This window comes from Chenopodium album, chromosome 21 (assembly GCF_948465745.1).
Source record: "Chenopodium album chromosome 21, dcCheAlbu1.1, whole genome shotgun sequence".
Lineage (NCBI taxonomy): Eukaryota > Viridiplantae > Streptophyta > Magnoliopsida > Caryophyllales > Amaranthaceae > Chenopodium > Chenopodium album.
The window spans coordinates 10355425-10379137 of record NC_137854.1 but is presented as its reverse complement, the minus strand read 5'-3'; the positions used below and the strand labels follow the sequence as shown (position 1 = coordinate 10379137).

Genomic DNA, 23713 nt, shown 5'->3' with positions numbered 1-23713 from the left:
GACTTTTATCTCCTCCATTGAAGTGTAGGTAAGATAAATTTTATTCTTAGTAATTAAATATCCCTTTCACAATTTAGTGTAAAAAGGCAAACTCGTCTTGGATTTGGCTGGCAGTCTGGCACATATCATCCCTTTCCAATTTAACTCCCCACTCTTGAAAATTAGTGATGCAACTCTAAACACATGACCTTATGTTTATCAATCTCATAGCTACATATAAAAAACATAAAATGATTTGACAAACTCATAATCTTAGATAATAATAGTGTAACATTAGTATGGAGAGCGAGAGCGAGAGAAAAGCGAGAGAACTTTCGTCCGAAGAAAATGATTTGCTTCGCAGGTCAAATAAGAAAATCAAGAGAAATGTTAGGGATTTCTCGTCTCCTGAGCACGCTCAGGATACTGTTATGGGTACTTTCGTTGAGGATTCTTTTGCTGAGAACCATAGGCCGGTTCAGGGATCCCCTGTTTCCTATATGCAAGCAGCGTCTGGTGGAGGGCGTAATCAAAATCAGAATATGGAGGATAGAATTTTTGAGGAGGATGATGTTTCGGATGATGATATGCCTCTAGATTGCGATTCTGATGATGAAAGTTGTCCAACTATTCTCTTGACTAAAGAGGAGAAAAGGCGGCTGCGTGCTCCCTGGAGAAATACCCTAATTATCAAACTCTTTGATAAAAGAATGGGGTATGCCGTTTTGATAAAAAGGCTAAGGATGAAATGGCAATTGAAGGGAGACATTGCTTTGACCGATGTTGGACATGACTATTATGTGGTTCGTTTCAACAATATGGATGATTATGATTGGGTCTTAACCCAAGGACCATGGCTGATTGGTGATAGTTATTTGACAATTCGAAAATGGGAACCGAATTTTGTGGCAGATGAGGCTCCTATTAAGAAATTGAATGCTTGGGTGCGTATCCCTCAGTTGTCAGTTGAGTATTTTGATAATCAATTCTTGCATCAGATTGGCTTGAGAATTGGAAAGGTGATCAAAATTAATCGGAATACAGAGTCTAGAGATCGAGGTCAATATGTCAGATTCTGTATTGAAGTGGATTTATCTAAGCCATTACTATCGAGATTTCGGTTGAATGGTAGGGTTTGGAAGGTTCAATACGAAGGACTTAGGCAGATTTGTTTCAAATGTGGTCACCTTGGCCATAAGGATGATGGGTGTAACTTATTCAAGTCAGGGGAAGCTAGTATTGAGGGGGCTGAAGTACCTGGAAGACATGTCCAGAACGTTGGGGAAGGGGTGAAGCATAAGGTGCGCCCAGAGGAACATGACAAATATGGCACATGGATGCTTGTTCAGAAACCTCAACGAAAAACTGCTGCTAAAAAAGTTGAACAAGTTCGAAAAGTGAGTGTGGAAAATAAAATTCCGAAGCAGGGAGCAGGTAATCAGGGTAATGGGAAGTCTGCTACGAAGGTAGTGCATAATGTTAGTGCAATGGTGAAGAAGAACTCGGATGCCAGGGTCAATAATCAAGGGTCTAGATTTGGAGTGTTGCAACAAGAGGGTGACATGGAGGTGGATGATCAAAGTATGGAGAGAAATAATACTAGGGAAGTTGTCGAAGTTGGTATAGACACTAGTGCCCCTGATTTGGAAAAAAATGTGGTGAATCTTGGTGATGATGAGATGGCATTAGCTAATAATGGAGAGGATTCTTTTATTCGAGGTGAGCTAGGAGAAAATATGGGAACAATTGATTTGGAGGAAGAGTCAGTAGTTGACTTGGGAAAATCATTGGTTGAAGGAAATAAAAAGATTGAGGAGAATTTCTCATGGGTAAATAAAGATAGTTTTGGTTTTAAAGATATAATTTCTAAATCTTTAGACCATAATTTTATCATTAAAAATCAGAAAGTTCCCTTAAGAAATAATACTTCCTTAAATAATTTAGATTCTCCTATAGTGCAAGGGGGCTTGAGTTCTTCAGCAGACTCGAGAACTAGTACTGGGAAGGAGAATTGGTTTGAAGTTGCATCCTCGACTCCTTCTGCTCTCAAAGGAGACAAAGATTTTTTGAGTGAGGGTAATGATGAATCCGTATCAAGTGCCTATATCTTTGGTCACAAGGATCCCCAGGGAGTACGAGACCTTCATTGATTACCAGACGGAGGGACCGACGTTAATATGCGCTCATCCTCTAGTGAACAAGATGGAGATGGAGGTGAACACATTCGTGCCACCGCAATTCAACCCAGCAGAGATGTTGGCAAGGTTTCGACTTCCGTTCGAGACGGATGGTCCAATGAAGGCGTTGAGCGAGATGTACCTAAGCTTGATGCCTAATGTCCCTTTGGATATTTATGATAGGTACCCAAATTTTCCAAGTTTTAATATGTCTTTAAAAATCTTGATATGGAATGTTCAGGGTGCGGGCAATAAACTTAACTCGATTAGGGAGTTATTTCGTATTAATGATCCGACGGTGTTGGCTCTTGTTGAGACTCATCTTAGTGGTGAGCAAGCTGATAATGTTTGTGCTCGTATTGGCTTTTCTGGCCAAAGACGAATTGAAGCGCAAGGGTTTAGTGGGGGGATTTGGCTTTTTTGGAGAAGGGAAGTTGTAGATATTACGGTGTATGGGGAAAGCTCCCAGCATATGACAGTTTTGATTAAAAAAGTGGTAGAGGATCCGTGGCTTTTTTCAGCAGTGTATGCTAGCCCCGATAGTACCTTGAGAAGGGATTTATGGAGAGAATTAGAAAATATTCGTAATAACTACTCGGGACCTTGGCTCTTGGGTGGTGATTTTAATGAGACTTTATCCCTTGAAGAAAGGAATGGAAATAACAATTCTGAGATGCAAAGGAGGTGTACCGAGTTCTCTAATTGGGTGCAAAATAATGGCTTGATTGATTTAGGATGTTCGGGGCCTGAACATACCTGGTTTCGTGGGCTATTGTCTGAGACTTTCAAGTCAGCTAGGTTGGATCGAGGGCTAGCTAATGAGGAGTGGAGGATCTTGTTCGAAGAAGGGGCTGTGAGAAATTTGCCTCGCATTAAGTCGGATCACTGCCCAATTTTGATAAGTACGAATGGTTTCGCTCCTATCTCGATGATAAATAGACCATGTAGGTTTCAAGCGGCTTAGATGCATCATAGCAAATTTGACGATTTTGTGCATTCGACTTGGAATAGAGCAGCCCCAATTGTTCCTTTCTTGAAGGAATTTGCGATTAAACTTGAGTGTTGGAATAAGGAGGAATTTCATAACATTTTTCGTAAGAAGGCTGAGTTATGGGCTAGATTGGAAGGGATTCAAAAGCTTTTAGCTCAAGGAAGGCAGCCGCATCTCATTAAACTGGAAGTCGAGTTGAAAAAAGAGATGGAGGAAATTTTAGATCAAGAAGAGATGTTGTGGTTTCAAAAATCTCGTGAGGATTCGATAGTCTACGGAGATCAAAACACCCGCTATTTTCACTTAGCCACGGTTATTAGGAGAAAAAGGAATCGAATCGAGACCTTAAAGAATGCTGAGGATGTTTGGGTGACTGAGTCTGAACAGGTGCAAGCTCTAGTGTTGGATTTCTGGCAAAAAATTTTCGAAGAAGAAAGGGTGGGAGAACGTTTCGATAACATACTCCCTGATTATTTTCCTATGATCGAAGCTGAGCAGTGGGAAAAAATTAGCAGGTCGATTGCTGAGTGTGAAGTGTTTAAAGCCTTGAAGAGTATGAAACCGTTTAAAGCTCCAGGACCCGATGGTTTTCAGCCCATATTTTTTCAAAAATATTGGGATGTTGTAAAACCAAGTGTTTGCAATTTGGTGATTAATGTGTTAGAAGGCAGAGAATTCCCAGAAGGATTGAATGATGCTTTTCTTGTTTTAATTCCTAAGGTTGATGTGCCTCAACATGCTAAGCAATTCCGACCAATTGGACTTTGTAATATTGTCTACAAATTGGTTACTAAAGTAATTGTGAATCGGTTGAAGAGTCTTTTGCCTTCATTGATTTCTCCAACTCAGTGTAGCTTCATTCCAAAGAGGCAAATAACGGACAATGTCATTATTGTTCAAGAAATGCTTCACACTATGCGTCATAAACAAGGAAGAGTTGGGTATATGGCGGTGAAGATTGATTTTGAGAAGGCATATGATAGGTTGAGATGGAGTTTTATTAGAGAATCTCTTCTTGAGCTTCGGTTACCACAAGCCATGGTTGATGTGATTATGCAGTGTATTACTTCGGCACGCCTTAGTATACTTTGGAATGGTGAGCCTATGTCTTATTTTTCCCCAAGCTGCGGCATTAGGCAAGGCAATCCTTTATCTCCGTATATTTATGTAATTTGTATGGAGAGACTTGCCCATATTATTGATAGGGAGGTGCGACTAAAATTTCGGCTTCCGGTTAGAGCAAGTAGAGATGGTCCTTTCATCTCTAATTTAGCTTTTGCGGATGATCTCATCCTTTTTTGTGAGGCTTCAGTGGCTCAAGCGACACTTATGCAAGAATGTCTAAGAAAGTTTTGTGAAGCTTCAGGGAGTAAGGTTAGCATAGACAAGTCTCGAGTGTATTTTTCTAGCAACACTAATTTTGATACGAGAGATGCTATATGCAATGTGTTAAGTATGGAAGCAACCGAGGATTTTGGAAAATATTTAGGGGTTCCGGCCATTAATGGTAGGACCTCTAAAAAAGAGTATCAATATTTAGTGGATCGAGTGAATGGCAAAATTGCTGGATGGAAAACAAAGATGCTCTCGATGGCAGGCCATGCGACTTTAGTTCAGTCATGCTTAAGTGCGGTTCCTTCTCATGTGATGCAAACTACCCTCTTGCCTCGTTCAACTTGTGATGATCTGGATAGGAAGTCAAGGAAGTTCCTTTGGGGTGAAGTTGATGGCCAGAGGAAGGTGCATATGGTGGCTTGGGATACGATCAATAAACCTCGAGATAGGGGAGGTTTGGGCATTAAATCGATGAGGCAAGTAAACTCGGCTTTTTTAGCCAAGCTAGGATGGCGTTTGTTGGCTGAACCCAATGCTCTCTGGGCAAGAGTTTTACGCAGCAAATACTGCAACAATCGATGTGACATTGATATGTTCAAGGCGAAGCAAAATGCCTCCAATGTTTGGAGAGGGATCATGAGTAGTGTAGATGTAGTTCGGAAAGGTATAAACATGGCGGTTGGAAATGGCGAAAGAACTTTTTTCTGGCATCATCGATGGGCGACTGATACCCCTCTTATTGACTTGGCTAGCCCGTGTCCTCCTTTGGATTTACAAGATGCTACGGTGAGTGAATTTTGGGACCCCAATGTGGGGTGGAAATGGGAGTTATTTGCGGCTTTCTTATCTGCTGAGACTCTACAATCTATTGCTTCATTTGAGCTGAGCAATAATGATGAGGATGTTGATGTTGTTAGCTGGAATGGGAATCCGTCTGGAGGGTTCACTATTCGTTCGGCTTTGGATATAATTAGAGGAGAAGAAGACGGATCGAATGATTGCAATAGAGCAGTGGTGTGGAAGAACCAGGCGCCTCAACGAGTCCGTATGTTCTTGTGGTTAGCAAGTCAAGATCGTCTCATGTCAAATAAGAATAGATTTATTCGAAATTTGATAGATGATCCTAGATGTCAAGTGTGTGGTGCGATTGAAGAAACAACTGAGCATATTATAAGGGTGTGCCCAGCTGCGGTTATAGTATAGAGAAAGTTAGGAGTGTCTGATGGGGATCGATTAGAGTTGGACTTCGATTCTTGGCTTTTAAAGAATGCGGATGTTAAGCAAAATAAGGGTCAGGAAGGATGGCCCCTGATTTTTGCTCTGTCAGCGTGGTGGTTGTGGAAGTGGCGAAATGCAAGGTGTTTTCAAGGGGATAATGCTAATATTCCAATTAATCAAGCTGCATTTATTTATGCTCGAGTTGGATTGGTTCGAGCTGCTTTAGATAGACATTTGCGCGTGCATATGCCTGGTAAAAGGAAAAGGGAGGAGATCTATGTGAAGTGGATTGCACCAAGAGTTGGTTGGGTAATGTTGAATTCAGATGGGGCTTCGAAGGGTAATCCTGGAAAGGCTGGAGGAGGGGGACTTATTAGAGGGCATATGGGGGAACTCTTTGAAGTGTATGCTATTAACTGTGGCTTATGTTCGTGTACAAAAGCGGAGTTGCTTGCGGTGTTGAGGGGTTTGGCTATTGCGTGGAATGGAGGTCATAGGAAGGTTCAGGTGTGTGTTGACTCTGAGGTGGTGCTTAAAATGTTGGAGGATGATAATTCCCCCAACTCTCCATATATTCATATCGTTCGTAAGTGTCGTGCTCTCATTCTCCGTCAAGGTTGGGATGTCACCCTCGAACATTGTTATCGCGAGACAAATCGAGCCGCTGATTGGCTAGCCAATTTTGGGGTAGAGGCGTCTCAACCAATGACTCTTTTCTCGGCGGTCCCGAAGGATCTTGAGGCGGTTTTATTGGAGGACTTGGGAGGTGCTACAAGGCCTAGGATGGTGCCTGCTGGTGTTCGTCAAGGGTAGCCTAGCTGCTGCCTTTGTTTTGTTTTAATTTGCTTTTTGTTTTCCTTTTATTTCTGTTTTTGTTCTGTTCTTTGTTTTTTGTTCTGTTTGGGCTCTGCCCACTTTCTCACCAAAAAAAAAAAAATAAAAAACATAAAATAACAATCTCTGTATCTTCAATAACCATTCCGGTCACACAATCATGGTAAAAATATATATATATATATATATTATACCGGATAATTTACTTAGTTTTATAAATGAAACATTTTAAATTCCAAAATTGCTAAAATGTGACTTCAACCACTAATATCTTAAATCGTCAACAACTAAATATCATAACAACAAATTTATTTTGAAAATATTAGATTAATATGAATCTTAATATCTCATATGAATATGATACTCCATATTTTATTCTTCTTCTTCTTAAATAAAAAATAAAAAAAAAATAAAAAATAAAAAAAAAAACCCCTCCATATTTTAAAATTTATATTATGTAAAATCAAAAGGTTTTAAAGTGACTATCATTCTTAAAAGATCCCTTCCAACATAAAGTTCTTCAGTTGTGACAATTAAAAATTTTACAAATTTAAAATTTAAAGATTCAAAAATCAGTTTATCTAAAGTATTGAGCCACATAATAGTGGCCATTCTGGCCAACATAGTGTCATGTCAAGTAACCTTGGATGTGTCGGCAACAATTCCTTTCAACTCAACGACCGGATGGTGACAATCCATTCCATTCAACTCAACAATTTGCATTTGCATTGCATGCATTTTAACTTAAATTAATGCTTAAATATTCAGATGCCCATTTTCCTTTAATCATGCACCTTTCAACTAGCACACCGCCAAAAAAAACTGAGGAAAAAGACAACGCCCTTATAATTGTATGTATTTAGACCATATTGCATATTGTTACTGCATCATAGTTACAATACAAGGATAATCTTACTAAGTTAGCGATTCGTTGATGGTCTCGTCAAGGGAACGTGCAATCCTCCCTGCAGTTTGAATTTTGAAGTCTTTCGTAGAGTGATCCAAGTGAATAAATCAACCACCGTCAATATAATGTCCTTTTGCGCTGCTTTTTCATGTAATTGCACCATTGAACATACCATATGCCCTCAGCCCCTTGCAAGTTGCAACAGAAAATGGCTTGAGACATGCGAATTCACACTCCCATTGGGGCATTGACGCTTAACAAATTGATTTTCACGAGCTTTAAGTGAATGGGTCATGCAGTGTCCGACAAATACAAAAGCTGGCAAGTTCTTGGGCAGAAGACGCCTGCTGTCACTCAAGTTGTCTGATGCAGTATAATCCACTGCTGCTCTGTGAGAGGAAAATGGGAAACAAGTGTACGTGAGTAATGGAAAATATAGCTTGAATATACACTATGGATGAAGATTAAAATGCAGACTAACCGATATAGAAATATCAGCAATGAATAAATCTCTTACTCTCTCCCTACTCCCAACACTTTCGGCATGGGGAGAGCTAACATAGACCATAAATTTTAAAAAAATTTTAGAATAGCCACTCTTTCAGGACTGAGTTATTGCTAGTGAAAACATCAGAAAGGTGGACACAACGTTATAATCATCATTAATAGAAACCTATATTTGCAAAGTTTAGCTTTATACTAGGGATATACTAAAGCAACGATCACAGATCATCTGAAGAAAGCTTAAAGCAATTCAATAAACAATCATAAATCATCTGCGCTGATTAAGGGAAGTAACAGGCCCCTGGCTGATGGGCCTGTTATTGCAATAATCAAACTGAGTTGTTAATCAGCATAGAGGACAGTTGTACATCAAGCTTTGGTTGAGTATAGGGAGAAAGCCCGGAAAGGTAAGTCCATTACCGCGAAGATCAAGACCCAGAGTTTAAATCAACATATTTCAGACCAGGCAAAGCTCAAACAATCGATAAGAACATGACAGCAGGGTGAAAAGGTATTCAATGTGCGATAATATTCATAGTTCTGACCTTTTCGTAATTTTGTACAAATGTTAATCTTGTCTGGCATAGAAATGAGGAGCCAGCTCTGTTAACCACATGGGGTCAATTCTAGTAACATCGCGGATATAGTTCTGATTCGTCCTGACCAATTCATTGAATATTATGCAGTCTGGTTTTGCCCGAAACAACACAGAAGTTGGGTGGATTTGCACCATCTGACTGCTTGCCAAAGCCCTGTACCCAAATAATATAAGAAGTAAGCTATCAATGCTCAGGATTGCTATATGGTATAAATAAGTAAAGCGAGATGATGGAAGACAAAGTCCACGATTTAAAAGACAATCTATAAAACTTTTTTGAAAAAGCTACCCTCTCCGTCCCATAATTAGTGCCTTTTTGGGTGTTATTCTATAATCCTAACAATGTCCTCAATTTAATCTTTTTTTTTATTACCAAATTGCCCTCATAAACTAATGTTATCCTAACAATGTCTTCATTTTACTTTGAAAGTACAAATTATTAATATATTGAAAACAATTTTTTTTCTTTATTAAACTAATGTTAGAAAGAATATGAAGTATATGGATTTGCAAGAGAATGAAGCATTGGATCGTAAGGGATGGAGGAGGAAGATTTTTGTTGATGACTACACGGAATAATCAAATTTGGTTCATGTAGCTGACCCCACTTATGGGATTAAGGCTTTGATTGATTGATTAATCTCAATATTTATGCATGGTTAATTGTTCAACGTGCATTACCGGGGTACATCAATCTCAACAAGCTTTAATTATATTCCTTGGAAACAAATTAAAGAATTAACTAAATAAAACTGTTGCACTATTATCAGTTAATTTTATAAATTACTCCGTATAATTTTATACTCCACTTTTCCTAATTCTCGCGCATAAGAATTTACCGGGGTACATTAATCTCAAAAAGCTTTAATTAGATTGGAAACAGATTAAAGAGTTAAGTAACTACAACTGTTGCACTATTATCGGTTAATTTAATAGATTATAATTTTATACTCCACTTTTCTTAATTCTCGTGAAAAATGAGAAATGAGCACTATATTATGGGACTAAGGGAGTAAAATATACTTCCAATTTTCCAAGAGAGTAAGACAAAGCAATAGGGCAAAATACTTGTCGAGAGATATACCTATATGTACCATCAGGCTGTTTCAAAGCAGCATTAAGAAAAAAGGAAGCTGCAAGGCATCTGCGAAACAGAAGCATATCCTCTCCACATGAAGCAATACGAAGACCCATTTGCTTGACATGGTCTCGAATTTGGCTGCAATCAATAACACAGTGTAAGAAGCCGAACCATAAAATCTAGAGCACAAGGTTGTGAAATGATTTCCATATATATCAGACACTGAGACCACCAATTGGTTATACATTAATTAAGACAAAAAGATTGACTGCAATTAGTTATTTGAAGACAATAGACACAATTAGTTAACTAGTAAAGATTTGGTAAAAGTAAAGTTGAGATTTCTCCTTATTGCAAAAGAGTATATAGTAAATGGTTTATGCACGTTATCGAATTCACAGCATGCTCGCATGAGCTTCTACAGTTGACCAAATACAGAGAGAGGCAGTTTGGAAAAGTAACATCAATAAACTGATCTAATAATACCTCAAGCAGATTATTTTCAGATTAGTGGACCCAGATAATGCATCTGTCCTCTCACAAATGCTTAGAGAGAAGAGCCATACCTGTGTACATCACGAGCATGTCTAAGCGAGCGACCATTTACAAAGTTCTCTTTGCACCATTTCTTCATATTCTTGAAAGTTTTCTCCTTGCTGCTGTTAGCATTGCCACTCTCCAAGAACTCATCACATGATTTATACACATTAATCAAGGTTATGTGGTCTCCTTCAGGACTTGAAAAACGTTTGATAGCAGTCCTAGCCTGGCCATGAGATCATCAGGATATAAAAGTTAATATAAATTTATGTACGTAAAGAGATGTGTCAAAAGGAAACATTTAATACCAATAAAATAACATGAAGATGTGTAGAACTTGTGTTGACTTTAAAACTCCATTACTAAGCAGCATTTTTAAGAAACTACATATTTGGCAATTATTTTTGTTAAGTTTCATGCATGCTTTGTTTCAGATACAATCTTTTAAAGCGCTAAAGAGATAATGTACTCCAGACCCCACCTCAGAAATAAGCCACACTGCGAACACCTTTTTTTAAAAAAATAAAAATAAAAATTTGATGTCCAATATAGCTGTCGGTCTGTCAACGATTTCTAAGATTTAGTACCATAACTAGGGGTGATGATGAGCTGAACTGAGAACGAGTCAGAGCAGGCTCGATTCAACTTGATATCTATATTCTCTCTTTATGAAGTACATAAGCTAGCGTTTCACTTTACTAAACCAATGCGGGACATAAAGATTTAAGAAAAAAAAACACCCGAGCCCATTCACGAGCTTTAGAGCTGAGCCAAGGATAGGTAGGGCTTGGCTAATAAAGATCTGAGCTTAGCCTTGACTGAGCTTAGAGCTAAGCTTCATTAGTTCATGGCCAGGCTCCTAACGATAATAATTATCTAAGCTATAAGTTACAAGCTCCAGTAGTTGATGGCCAGACTCCTAACAATAATAATAATATGAGCTATACGTTACAATAACTTGGTGTATATACTGCCAAGGAATAATGAACAAGCCAGCAATTCACTATATCAGCATAAAGCCTCTACAACCACCACAGTAGAGCCATTCACTATGCCACACTTGAATTATTATACTCTTTATTAAAATACAATATATACAATAATGTTCCAAACTGGTTTAACATCCATACCTCTTCTTGCTTTTCACGTGGTGTAAAAAAAATTGATTCAACAGAGAGCATTGAGACAGCTATCAACATTTCTTCCAAGCAGTTGAATTGGCTAGACAAAATGAGAGCCTTAGAATAAATTGGATCCAATGGAAGTTTAGCCATCTGGTTCCCAATGGGATCTGAAAGCTTATACTCCTCTGTTAGAGCTCCAAGCAAGAATAATTCTTCCAAAGACTTCACAATCGCCATCCTGCCCAGATGTACAAGGACCATACAAAATCATAAGGATCCATGATTCCTCAAAGAACACAAGTCATACATTCCAATATGACTTTCCCCAGGGAGAAAAGAGGGGGGGGGGGGGGGGGGGGGGAATTTAGAGATTCTGGTTGCTAACATCTTAACATACATAAAGAACCATAATGTAGACAAAAATAAGCATTGTAAGATTAATACCAAACTATTTTGTTAAGAGTATATTTTGTATAAGATATGTTTACAAGGACCAGCCAAAGTTAGTGTTGAACTGGTGATTACAAATTACTGCAGGAAGGCTAACGGGGCGGGCAAGTTACCCCCCTTTGGCTAGAAAAAAAAAAGTTAGGAGTTGAAGATCCTCATGTATGTAAACATATCAAATTAAATAATCCAGCTAAGATAACTAATGAGTATAAACTCGAAGAGATCACTTTTGTTCTGTTATAGAAGAATATAAAGCAATACCAAGAAAGCCAAGTGACAGTTTTAACAACCATGCACAACCAAATCAATATCCACAAGAAACTAATAACATTTATTCAGTTAATCAATAACAGAATCATAACAAATCATCAGCAAATTTCTGTGAAGTACATAATAGCAAAATACTTACAATCTCAAGAACAAGGATACTCATAAAAGTAACCCTTTTAACTGATGATACCAAAGCATAAAAGTAAGAAAGAGTTGAAAGGTGGCTGGGCATATGGAAAAGTAAGAGAAACAATGCAGATAAGAGTAAATATTGAGGGGTAAGCATTATAAGATAGTAAAGGGGGTGAGCCAAAATAGGACAAAGTAGAAGCAAGTAGAATATTTAAAAATAATAATAAAAAAAAGGACCTAAACAGAAAGTGAGTAGAACAAAAAAAAGGTAGTATAATACACATATATATACCGGTCCTTACCGTGAAGGTTTTTCCATGAAGTCAAAGCCAATGATATCGTCAATGCCTAGAGCTTTGAGCTGTAAAATGACATTTGAGAGGTTGCACCGCTTGATTTCTGGCACCGTGGAGTCAGCAAGTTTCTCGAATTCTCTCTCTGTATAAAGGCGGAAACATTTACCTGGTCCTTCCCGCCCTGCACGTCCACTGGGAAAGTAAAATTACCAGTTTTCAGATAACTGTTCAAAAAATTCCATTACTGACATGGCCTAGCTTTAAACACTCTATCTCTACCTTCCTAAGAAGAAGAAGAAGATTTCACAAGATAAAAGAAAAAGAACCCCTGTGACGAGTGCACTAATTCCTAAGGATCGTGGCTTGATTACTTATGTGCGAAGGAGGAGGGGTCAGCCAAGTAATGAGGAGCCAATGAGGGGAGGTCTGTCAAAGAATGTGACAGCAGGGCAGTCACCACCAAATCAGTGAAGCAGCCCCTGAGATCATGACAGCTGCTGCACCTTTGTTTTGTCCTTCTTTTGTCAGCACTTGTATATATAAGAAAGGGAGGGAGGGAATTGCTAGTTAGGCAAGATCATAGTAATTTCTAGGCTAGAGAGTGGTGCCCTAAAGGTGCTAATTAGAGACTAGTAGCCTCAAGCTACTCTTGTTGCAATTTCCATTTCAAATTAATCAAAAAGCTGCCCATCTTCCCCAAGATTGAATCTTTATTGCATAATTCGATTTTATTACAAGTTAATATTTGCTAGTTTGTTACAAGTGGTATCAGAGCGGCGGTCCTGCGCCTGCCGGCACCGGGAAACCACCCTCCGTACTCTGTTTTCAAAAAAAAAAAAAAAAAAAAGAGAGAGAGAGAAATATGGTGACCTCGACAAACCAACGGTGTGATAATCTGGATGAGCAGATGGCCGGAGTACAAGCGCGGCTGGAGGCCTTAGAGGCGGCGATGAAAACTCAGGAAGAAAGTCTCAAGAAGTCATTGAACGAGACCAGTCAGAAACTCGACAATCAGTTTGAGTTGCTTCGGCAGCAGCAGGAAGCTCAGACGGAGGCGAATGCCACGACCCAGGCCCAATTCTTCGAGGAGTTGCGGGGTTTGGTCAATCAGAGAAACCAAGAGCAAGGCTATACTCTGGGGAACCACAACCAAAACGGAGGAGGCGACCAATATTGGAGACCAAGAAAATTGGATATGCCTCTATTTGAGGGGGCGGATCCAGACGGGTGGATATTGAAAGGTGAAAAGTACTTCACGCACTACCATCTCACGGAGGAGCAAAAGCTTCAAGCGGCGGTGTCGGCTATCGAAGGTGATGCGCTGAGGTGGTTTCAATGGGAAAATAGGCGGCGACCAATTCGGAGCTGGGAAAGCCTTAAAGCAAGGATCTTGCGCCAGTTCCGGCCAACTCACGCCGGCAGCCTCCACGAACAATGGCTGGCGGCGAGTCAGGAGACCACCGTGAGTGAGTATCGCAAACGCTTCATCGAGCTTTCAGCTCCTCTTGAAGACATACCAGAGACGATAATGATGGGTCACTTTATTAATGGACTAAAAGACGAAATTAAGGCTGATGTTAGGTTAATGAACCCATTTAATCTGGAGCAAGCAATGGAGATTGCGGGTCGGGTCGAGGAGCGCAATTTGGTTAGTAGGTCGAAACGGGTCGTGCCCAATTTCTTTGGTACGGGTAAACCCGCAACCAGTGGATCCGGGTCTTCAGGATCCAGATCCGTGACCGGATCCGGACTTGTTCAGACCTATGGGACCCCGATCCAACAAGCCTCCACCTTCAAGGGGTGGCCAAGAGCACCCACTGAGTCGCAGGCGTCGGTGAACGCACCCAGAACCACCGCGGTGGCGTCGACGGCCAGATCTGGAGAGCCGCGGCGCCTCTCCGACTTTGAGCACCAGGAGCGCAAGGCTCGAGGCCTCTGCTTCCGGTGCGACGAACGTTGGAGCGTCGGACATCGATGCAAAAACAAAGAGCTGAGTGTTCTTTTGCTCGAAGAAGAGGAAGACGCGGCCGCCGGACCGTCTAAACCACCGGAGGCAGAGTCCAGCGATGAAGAGGCGGCGGTCGGGGCATCTCTCTGCTCCTTGGTGGGAATCTCGAGTCCGAGAACAATGAAGCTAGAGGGGAGGGTTGGCCCTAAGGCGGTGGTGATCCTGGTGGACCCCGGCGCCACCCACAACTTCATCTCCGAGCTGCTGGTGGCGGAGGTGGGAGTTCCGGTGATCGGAGAACGCGAATTTGGGGTTTCACTTGGGAATGGCGACGTTATTTTGGGAAAAGGGAGGTGTACCGGAGTTCGGGTGGTGCTCAAGGGAGGCTTTGTGGTGGTGGACAATTTTTTGCCACTTAAGCTAGGGAGTGCCGACTTAATCTTGGGCATCGAGTGGCTGGAAAAACTTGGCTCCGTTACTCACAATTGGAAGACACATGTGATGAGCTTCATGGTGGGAGGAGAGTTGGTAACCTTGGTGGGTAACCCGGCGTTGGAGCGTTCGAAGGTGTCTTTAAGGGCAATGATTAGGGCGTTGCAACATGAGGGTGGCAGTCTTTGGGTGGAAATAAACCAAGTGGAAGTTGCTGCCACGAGGGAGGGTGATGAAGGAGGCCACGGGGCTGCTGTCCCACCGTGGATGGAGGGCATTTTGGGGCAGTTTGGTAGTGTGTTCACGGCCCCCAATGGCTGCCACCGCGGAGAGGGCATGAGCACGCCATTGTGATGAAAGAGGGGAGTAATCCGGTGAGCGTTAGACCCTACCGGTATCCTCAATTTCAAAAAGATGAGATCGAAAAAATGATTAAGGAAATGTTGGTGGCCGGAATTATTAAGCCATCGGTGAGTCCTTTTTCTAGCCCGGTCTTGTTGGTTAGAAAAAAAGATGGCTCGTGGAGGTTTGTGTGGATTACCGTGCCTTGAACCGTGAGACCATCCCGGATAAATATCCCATTCCTATCATCGATGAACTCTTGGATGAACTACATGGAGCGGCCATTTTTTCAAAGTTAGACCTCAAATCGGGGTATCATCAAATATTGGTGAGAGATGAGGACACTCACAAGACGGCTTTTCGTACCCACGAGGGCCATTACGAGTTTTTAGTGATGCCCTTTGGGCTCACTAATGCACCCGCTACCTTTCAAGCATTAATGAATGATGTGTTTCGGCCCTATTTGAGGAGATTCGTGTTAGTGTTCTTTGATGACATACTAATTTATAGCCCCAACATGGATGCACACCTTGAACACATGAGGATAGTACTAACCGTCCTCAAGGAGAATAGCCTAGTGGTTAACTTCAAAAAGTGCGAGTTTGGGCAGCCACAAGTGGCGTATTTGGGGCATGTGGTGTCCAAGGAAGGGGTGGCCGTGGACTTGGAGAAGGTCAAGGCCATGATGGAGTGGCCAACTCCCAAGACCTTGAAGGAATTGCGTGGTTTCTTGGGGCTAACCGGTTACTACCGCAAGTTTATCAAAGGTTATGCTCAAGTGGCCAAGCCATTGACCGAGCAATTGAAGAGGGATAATTTTGGGTGGTCCATTGAAGCCACAAGGGCCTTTGAGACACTCAAGGCAGCCATGATCGAAGCTCCGGTCCTCACAATGCCAAACTTTGACTAGCTCTTTGTAGTAGAAGCCGACGCCTCGGGCTATGGATTAGGGGCGGTTCTCATGCAAGATTCAAGGCCAATAGCTTATTATAGCAAGCTTTTGGGACCAAAATCCCAAGCTAAGGCAACTTATGAGAAGGAGTTGATGGCCATTTGCTTAGCCGTAGAGAAGTGGCGCCACTACTTGCTAGGCCGCCACTTTGTAGTAAGGACGGACCAACAAAGCTTGAAGTATATAATGGAGCAACGGGAGGTTGGTGGTGATTACCAAAAGTGGTTGCGCAAGCTCTTGGGATTTGACTTTGAGATACAATTTAAACCCGGGGCAAGCAATAGGGTGGCCGATGCCCTTTCTAGGAGGGGCGGCAAGATGGGGGAGTTAGCCACCATGGTCTCGGTGCAAGGGATCGAGTGGGGGGAGATTGAGAAGGAGGTGAGCACCGACCCTTTGTTGGGCAAAATTGCAGCAGCAGTGAGGCAAGGACAAGGCACATATGCGGGTTATACCTGGGAGGGAGAGAGGCTCATGTTCAAAGGTAGAGTGGCAATTCCCAAGACCTCTACCTTAATTCCCAAATTGTTGAAGGAGTATCATGATAGCCCCATTGGAGGACATCAAGGTGAAACCAAGACCTATCTAAGAGTGGCGGCGGAGTGGTATTGGATTGGGATGAGAAAGGACATAGGGGATCATGTGCGGCAATGCTCTATTTGTCAACAAGCTAAGTACTCTCAATTGCATCCCTCGGGTCTACTACAACCTCTTCCGATACCTAAGGCTATTTGGGAGGACATTTCGATGGACTTTGTAGAAGGACTTCCAACATCGAAGGGAATGGACTCCATCTTGGTGGTAGTAGACCGCCTCTCCAAGTATGCACATTTTGTGGGGTTAAAACACCCGTATAGTGCAGCAACAGTGGCTGCCATTTTTGTGAGGGACATTGTCAAGTTGCACGGATTTCCTTCCTCCATTGTTTCGGATAGAGATCGTGTATTCATGAGTAAATTTTGGCGTGAGTTGTTCAAATTGCAAGGAACGGACCTCAAGAGGAGCACGGCTTACCATCCCCAAACCGATGGCCAAACCGAAATAGTCAATAAGACATTGGAGACATACTTGCGATGTTTTGTGAATGGGCAACCTAAATCGTGGGGGAGGTGGCTACATTGGGCGGAATATGCTTATAATACGGCTCATCACGAGTCAATTGGGTTCACTCCTTTTCGAGTGGTCTATGGAAGAGATCCTCCAAAATTAATTAAGGTGGGCAAGGGACAAACACCCGTGGATAGTTTGGATGAGTGGCTGCAAGAGCGAGATTGGGTGCTCGATGATCTCTACATGAACTTGCTCAGAGCCCAGCAGCGAATGAAGGCTTATGCCGATTCAAAGAGGAGAGAGGAGGAATTTCGTGTGGGAGATTATGTGTATTTGAAGCTGCAACCCTACCGACAGAAATCTCTAGCAAAACGCCCCAATGAGAAATTATCCCCGCGCTTCTATGGTCCCTTCTTGGTGGTGGAACGTGTAGGACTGGTAGCCTATAAGCTGAACTTACCAAGCTCTTGCAAGGTGCACCCAATTTTCCACGTGTCTCAGTTGAAGCGTGCGCTTGGCAATCAAGCAGCCAACCCCACAATACCCACTCAGATTACAGAGGAATTGGAATTGGTGGTGGAACCCGAGCAAGCCTTGGATGTCAAGGTGTCACAGGACTCGCAGCGAGTCAGGGAGGTGCTAATTAAGTGGGCAGGGCTGCCTACTTTGGAGGCCACTTGGGAGGAAGCTTCTCTGATTAATGAGCGTTTTCCTTCCTTTCACCTTGAGGACAAGGTGAGTCTTCTAGGGGGAGGGAATGTGACGAGTGCACTAATTCCTAAGGACCGTGGCTTGATTACTTATGTGCGAAGGAGGAGGGGTCAGCCAAGTAATGAGGAGCCAATGAGGGGAGGTCTGTCAAAGAATGTGACAGCAGGGCAGTCACCACCAAATCAGTGAAGCAGCCCCTGAGATCATGACAGCTGCTGCACCTTTGTTTTGTCCTTCTTTTGTCAGCACTTGTATATATAAGAAAGGGAGGGTAGGAATTGCTAGTTAGGCAAGATCATAGTAATTTCTAGGCTAGAGAGTGGTGCCCTAAAGGTGCTAATTAGAGACTAGTAGCCTCAAGCTACTCTTGTTGCAATTTCCATTTCAAATTAATCAAAAAGCTGCCCATCTTCCCCAAGATTGAATCTTTATTGCATAATTCGATTTTATTACAAGTTAATATTTGCTAGTTTGTTACAACCCCACCCCCGGAAAAAGGCCAGATGGCTAGATACTGACATTTAGTCACCAATAAACGCATTACAGCCCATGGAAACTAAGAGCTTAGCTGCTTAGTAATGAAAGAAATCAAATTTTTTTTATTTTTTTTTTTAATAGAAAAGGAAACTAATATAGGTTGGTCCTGATCAGGCTTAGCTGTGATGGCATGGTTTGGTCTTGGTAAGGTGTGGGCATTTGGGGATACCCTGATATGAGGCCCACCAGTGTAGGCTGTGCCTAGGCCAGGGTTTCGGGTAGGACTGTAGGAGGCATGACATAACCCAAAGCCCCAAACTTAGCAAGAACAGGTAAACTGATTTGGACAACGCACAGCCCACCTGAGCACAGCATGGTGTAGGCTGTGCGTTGTGGCCCACGTCTGACCAACCTCCAGACACAAAGGCCTGACAGAGTCCACTGCCATGCAGCACTGCTATCCAGCATGTATCCAAGTGCCCAAAAATACTATATGCATACTAGAATATGATGCTTGGAATAGATTAGATTCCGGGCACAAGTATTTAGGAAAGATTGTGGACCCAAGATTTGGAGACAAACATTTTGTGAGAAATGAGAACTTTATTTAAGGGAGGGAGGATATTAGCAAGTGGAATTTATTCAGAAGCCAGAATGACAAAAATGATGATAATTACAATTAGTCTTACTGCAATAGATAAGAGAGTAACAACATTAGGGTTCTGAGAAGCAATCATCTCTGACGATGGAACTAAAAACACAATTTCACTGTCAAAATCACAGTAACTGCTTGACCAAGGCAACAATCATCTTGGTGGCCTTACCTCCTTTGAAGAGCTTGTGCTTTTGAAGTAGGAATAATGCTTAATGATTCTATCCCTGTACGTGGATTATAGTTCCGGGCTTTGACCACTCCAGGGTCTACAACATACTTAATTCCCGGTATTGTGACTGACGTCTCAGCAATGTTTGTTGCTAGTATCACCTTGATAAGAGAAAGTAAATTAGGATTTTGAACACCAGGTGTCATGTTGGTTTAAACAGGAGTTGCACAATCAGCACAAACTATGCATAATTAAGATACAAACATGACCACTTCACTATTCATTATATATAAAGTATTGAAGCTAGAGTCTACACCTCTAAGGACTAAATATATGGGCTAACTTTGCAGCCTGACCAGATCATCCTACAGCAATATATGCAATAATAGTGATTTAAACAGTAACAGAAACTGATGTTGGACTGAATCATAGTGGCTTTTAAGTCCAAAACATCAAAGAATTGTGATACATTCTGCAGCAGATCCATGAGAATTACAGCAAAGTGTATTCCTTAAGTTACGTAACTACGTAAGTAAGCAGCAAAATCTCTTTTGTTATAGTTTTCTCAGGAATACTTCATCACCTAAGCCTTAAACAGCAGAATGCTGCATAACAATTAAATTAAATTAAATTAAATTGAATGCCTTACAAGTTACAACCAATGTTACTTGGACTCTTCTTTTATCTGCATACCTGTGCCAATACAAGACACTCAGACATGGGTATAGCACCTAGACACTTCATTTCGGGCCACATATATTACTCAAACCAATCGTAAGTGGCTGTATCTGACAGTCCTAACAGAGCCAAGTAACACAGCCTACAACAAAAACTGTGCAGCACAAGATTAAAACCACACTGCAACTATAAGAGCTTTGAAAAGCTTTATCAGTTTACTAACACACATTTCAATAGACATGCTTTAATTAAATCCAGCACAAATTCCTTTGAATTCTCTACATTAAAGTTATAAATGGTTCGATGAATGAAATTGTAGAGGGAAATCTAGAAGTCAGCTTAATGTACCTTGCGAAACCCATCTGGCGCAGGCATAAAAGCTTTCATTTGCTGTTCTGAGGGAAGAGACGCATATATAGGAACAGTTACCATATTTCGATTGCCTTCAGGTAATTGTGGCAATTTGTCCCTCACAAGTCCTTCTACAGATTCAATCTCTTCTTGACCAGTCAAAAATACAAGTATATCACCAGGAGCCTCTTCTAAATGAATCTAAATATGTAAAAGACATGATCCCATGAAATACATAGCAACAAAGAAACATATGGGGTTAAAATACTTCAATGAGCAGAAATAAGTAGAGTGTGGCAAGCTCAAAGTTGGCCAAAATGTATAAAAAGGTTCAAGGCGCACCAAGGCAAAAAGGATTTCCCTGCACCTTAGGCACGCCTCAGTGCGCCTCATTGAATTGAGGCACACTAATAAAATAGTGAGAAAAAAAAAACTGCTAAACAAATTATCAGTATATACGCTACCTGAAATATTGTCACCATTGCGGCCTCAACATAATCCGTCTCAGCATGTAGTGTATAAAATACATCAACAGGGAACTGTCTTCCCTGAACATGAACAGCCTTTGCACCACCAAAGTACTCAGAGAATATACGTGCGTCTAAACTGGCAGACATAATTATCAGCCTTAGAGGAGGAAGTTTTGCAACTTGGCCTTGCTTGAGTGGGCTAGCCATTTGAACCCCATTGTCTTTTTCCAAATTGGTGTCATTATTTGAGTTTGCTCTACCAACTGACTCATTTGCAGATTGAGATCTAGCTTTCTGAACATTTTTTAGCAAGCCCAGTAACACATCAGTGTGAACTGTTCTCTCATGAGCTTCATCAACAACAATGACTGAATACCTAGATAGACGAGGATCCAATAATGCTTCCCTGAACGTAAGCAAGGATCACATCATCTAATAGGAAGACAAATCTGGGCAACAATTTTGCAGAATCTATAAGCAGATGGACCATTCGAAGCTATCTCAAAAAAGTGATTACATGACATCTCAATGCTAGACTGCACAAAGAAATTTACACATTTACTAGACCATCTATTTCTTTTTCTTTAATCTTTGATTAGCAGGAGATTTTTTAAACTTTTTGGCAGAGGTGTTGCCATCAATAGGACTTTAAACGTACAGCACCTTAAATTCAAATCTCAGTCTGACTTGTTAAATATAGACATTGAAGTATTGAACCCATATTCAGCCCCTGATTTTCAATTGATTTTTTTTTCCCTCCTTTTTTTAAAAAAAAATCTTAGCTTTATTACTTTAATACATGTGCAACTACACTCATATCATATCAAACTATTCCCTCCAATTATATCATCAGTTTAACTTTCTCATTCCATATTATTAGTCCTTATTGTATTGTAACTAATTAGATTTGAATATTAACGCAATAATGATTTATTTTTTTGAAACAATAACGAATAACTTCATAAAATGTGTGAATATCTTATTATCCTTAAGAGAGAAATTAAATTAGAGCAATTATTATCCAATTTTTCAAGGGAGACAACTTTAAGGATAAGAGAGATCAACATTTAACATCTGCAACCTTAACCCAGAGGCTAGAAAGTGGCTTTTTACATTAACATTCACTATGAAGGCTCCTCCAATTTGAACATAATTGAGACTACTCCGAGAGTCACTATTGGCAAATTTATACAATGTTGGATTACAACAGACTATATTAGGCATCTCCCTACATGTGCATATCACTTCTTTGTGAAGTTGCATGGAATTGAAACATAATCTAGAGGCAACTTTGTAGCCAAGGCATGAGCTTCAATGGGGGCAATTGGTAAAAGTGAGGTATAGCTTGCTCTTGATATTCTGATAGGGAAAGGCAAACTATAGGGAGTTCCTTTCCATACTCCTTGTATCTCTTTCTCAAAAATTTTCTCTTTCTCTTTCCCTTTCATGAACCAAATGCTCCCTAAAGTCCTTCTCAATAGTCGGCACATTAAGGCTATGTTCAAATTGACTGTTTTGTCTATAATTACCTAACTCAACTTATTCAGTCTAAAGTAAGTTAAGATAAGTCGAACACAATAGGATCTAAATAGCACACACAAATGACAAACAAGTAAGTTAATTAGGTAGAAAAATAAAACTACCTTAATAATAACCCATCCGTCATGTACTTGATCCTCGTTGATCCACAAGTCATGTCATCAAATCTAACTGAATATCCAACTCTTTGTCCTAATTGCACACCAGACTCCTCAGCCACTCTTTTCGCCACAGTAACAGAAGCAACACGCCTAGGTTGAGTAACCCCAACCAACTTTCCATCACGGCAGAATCCAGCTTTGAACAAATATTGTGGCAATTCTACAAAAACAACACAAATTCATCTACAAACAATCACAATGTATAACTCTATACACTCCATTCTCCAAACACAATTATAACTTTCGATATTGCCACTTACACTATACAACTATTTCAGCAAAAAGTACGTAATTTTTCACAAATTCATCTTAATAGATAATAATGGCCTAAATCATGAAAACCTAACATACATTTTAAATTCCTTGTTTAGTCATTGTTTCCATCTTAAACCGCATGTAAAATTACACCCTCTCACATCCTCAAGCTCACATGCTCGTGTTACACGAGCATGTGAGCTTTTAACACGGTAATTTTACACCCGAGTGTAGAATGGAAACTGTCATTCTTCGCAATTAAAGACAGGAATAGGGGGTAAACAAAAAACATACGGGTAGTTTTGCCGCTTCCAGTTTCACCAACAATAATCAAAGTATGATTATTACGAACTTCCTCCACTAGCTGTTTCTCAACTACAATCACAAATTAATCAATTTCTCAGTAAATTTTCAATCTTTACCCAACAAATTCAAAAAAAAATCAAAACAAATTAAACATTAAAAGGGTACCAGCAGCAATGGGAAGGGATTTTCTCTGCTCCAAAATCTTTTGCCTCCTGCATACTATTCAATTAGAACTCAAATTTTCCAGAAATCAAAATTAGAAAAAGAGTGAAAAAAGGGGAAGATGAAGAAGAAGAACCTGGAATCATTGTTATAAATAGTGGCGTTGGCTTGTTTGTAGTTTGAATTAGCCATTGACGGCATTTCCGACCACCGCCGCCGCAATTGCCGCTTAAGACGGGCGTTGATGTGCGAGTGTTACGGTGTGTTACAGGCAGCGAGAACAGCAGGAGTAGCGCCTCTTTTAATTTTGTAGAGGAAATAAGAATTGAATTAATTTAGACAGTGGACTGATAAATGAGGTTTTAGGGAGGTTTGGGCCTAGATAGAACTTAGTACTCCGTGTTAGAGTTATACGGAGTACAACTTATTACGGAGTACAAAGTATGAAAGACGTGATTGAGATTCGAGTTTGTGTCTACGTTATACTTACACTCATAAATAAACTACACTGGAAACCACATGATATAAAGAAAACTTAATAAACACGTTGCTAAGATTATAGTACTTGAATACTATTCACAAGATTTTAACCGACTAAACTAGTTGACATTCACATAAT

At 40.7% G+C, this 23713-nt stretch overlaps 1 protein-coding gene across 1 annotated transcript; it reads right to left on the bottom strand.

Moving 5' to 3' along the window:
• Positions 1–6834: 6834 nt before the first annotated feature.
• On the bottom strand, positions 6835–23443 carry LOC145601345 (pre-mRNA-splicing factor ATP-dependent RNA helicase DEAH10-like). Its single transcript, XM_081657345.1, has 13 exons — positions 23231–23443; positions 23098–23144; positions 22921–23001; positions 22315–22531; positions 20666–21077; positions 20199–20402; positions 19173–19333; positions 12443–12628; positions 11295–11526; positions 10191–10390; positions 9628–9762; positions 8491–8697; positions 6835–7830 (listed from the first exon to the last, which is right to left on the bottom strand). The coding sequence occupies exons 1-12, from the start codon at positions 23293–23295 to the stop codon at positions 8514–8516; spliced, it is 2124 nt and encodes a 707-aa protein (XP_081513471.1). The 5' UTR covers positions 23296–23443; the 3' UTR covers positions 6835–7830; positions 8491–8513.
• Between the last annotated feature and the right edge of the window lie 270 nt (positions 23444–23713).

What these genes read in the sequence shown, in the direction of transcription:
- LOC145601345 (XM_081657345.1), bottom strand. Translation starts at nt 23,295, where the DNA reads ATGCCGTCAATGGCTAATTCAAACTACAAACAAGCCAACGCCACTATT. An exon ending in CAATGGTGACAATATTTCAG is followed by an intron (nt 20,403 to 20,665) that starts GTAGCGTATATA and finishes TTACATATTTAG; the next exon opens with ATTCATTTAGAAGAGGCTCC. An exon ending in CACGTGAAAAGCAAGAAGAG is followed by an intron (nt 10,391 to 11,294) that starts GTATGGATGTTA and finishes TCTCATGGCCAG; the next exon opens with GCTAGGACTGCTATCAAACG.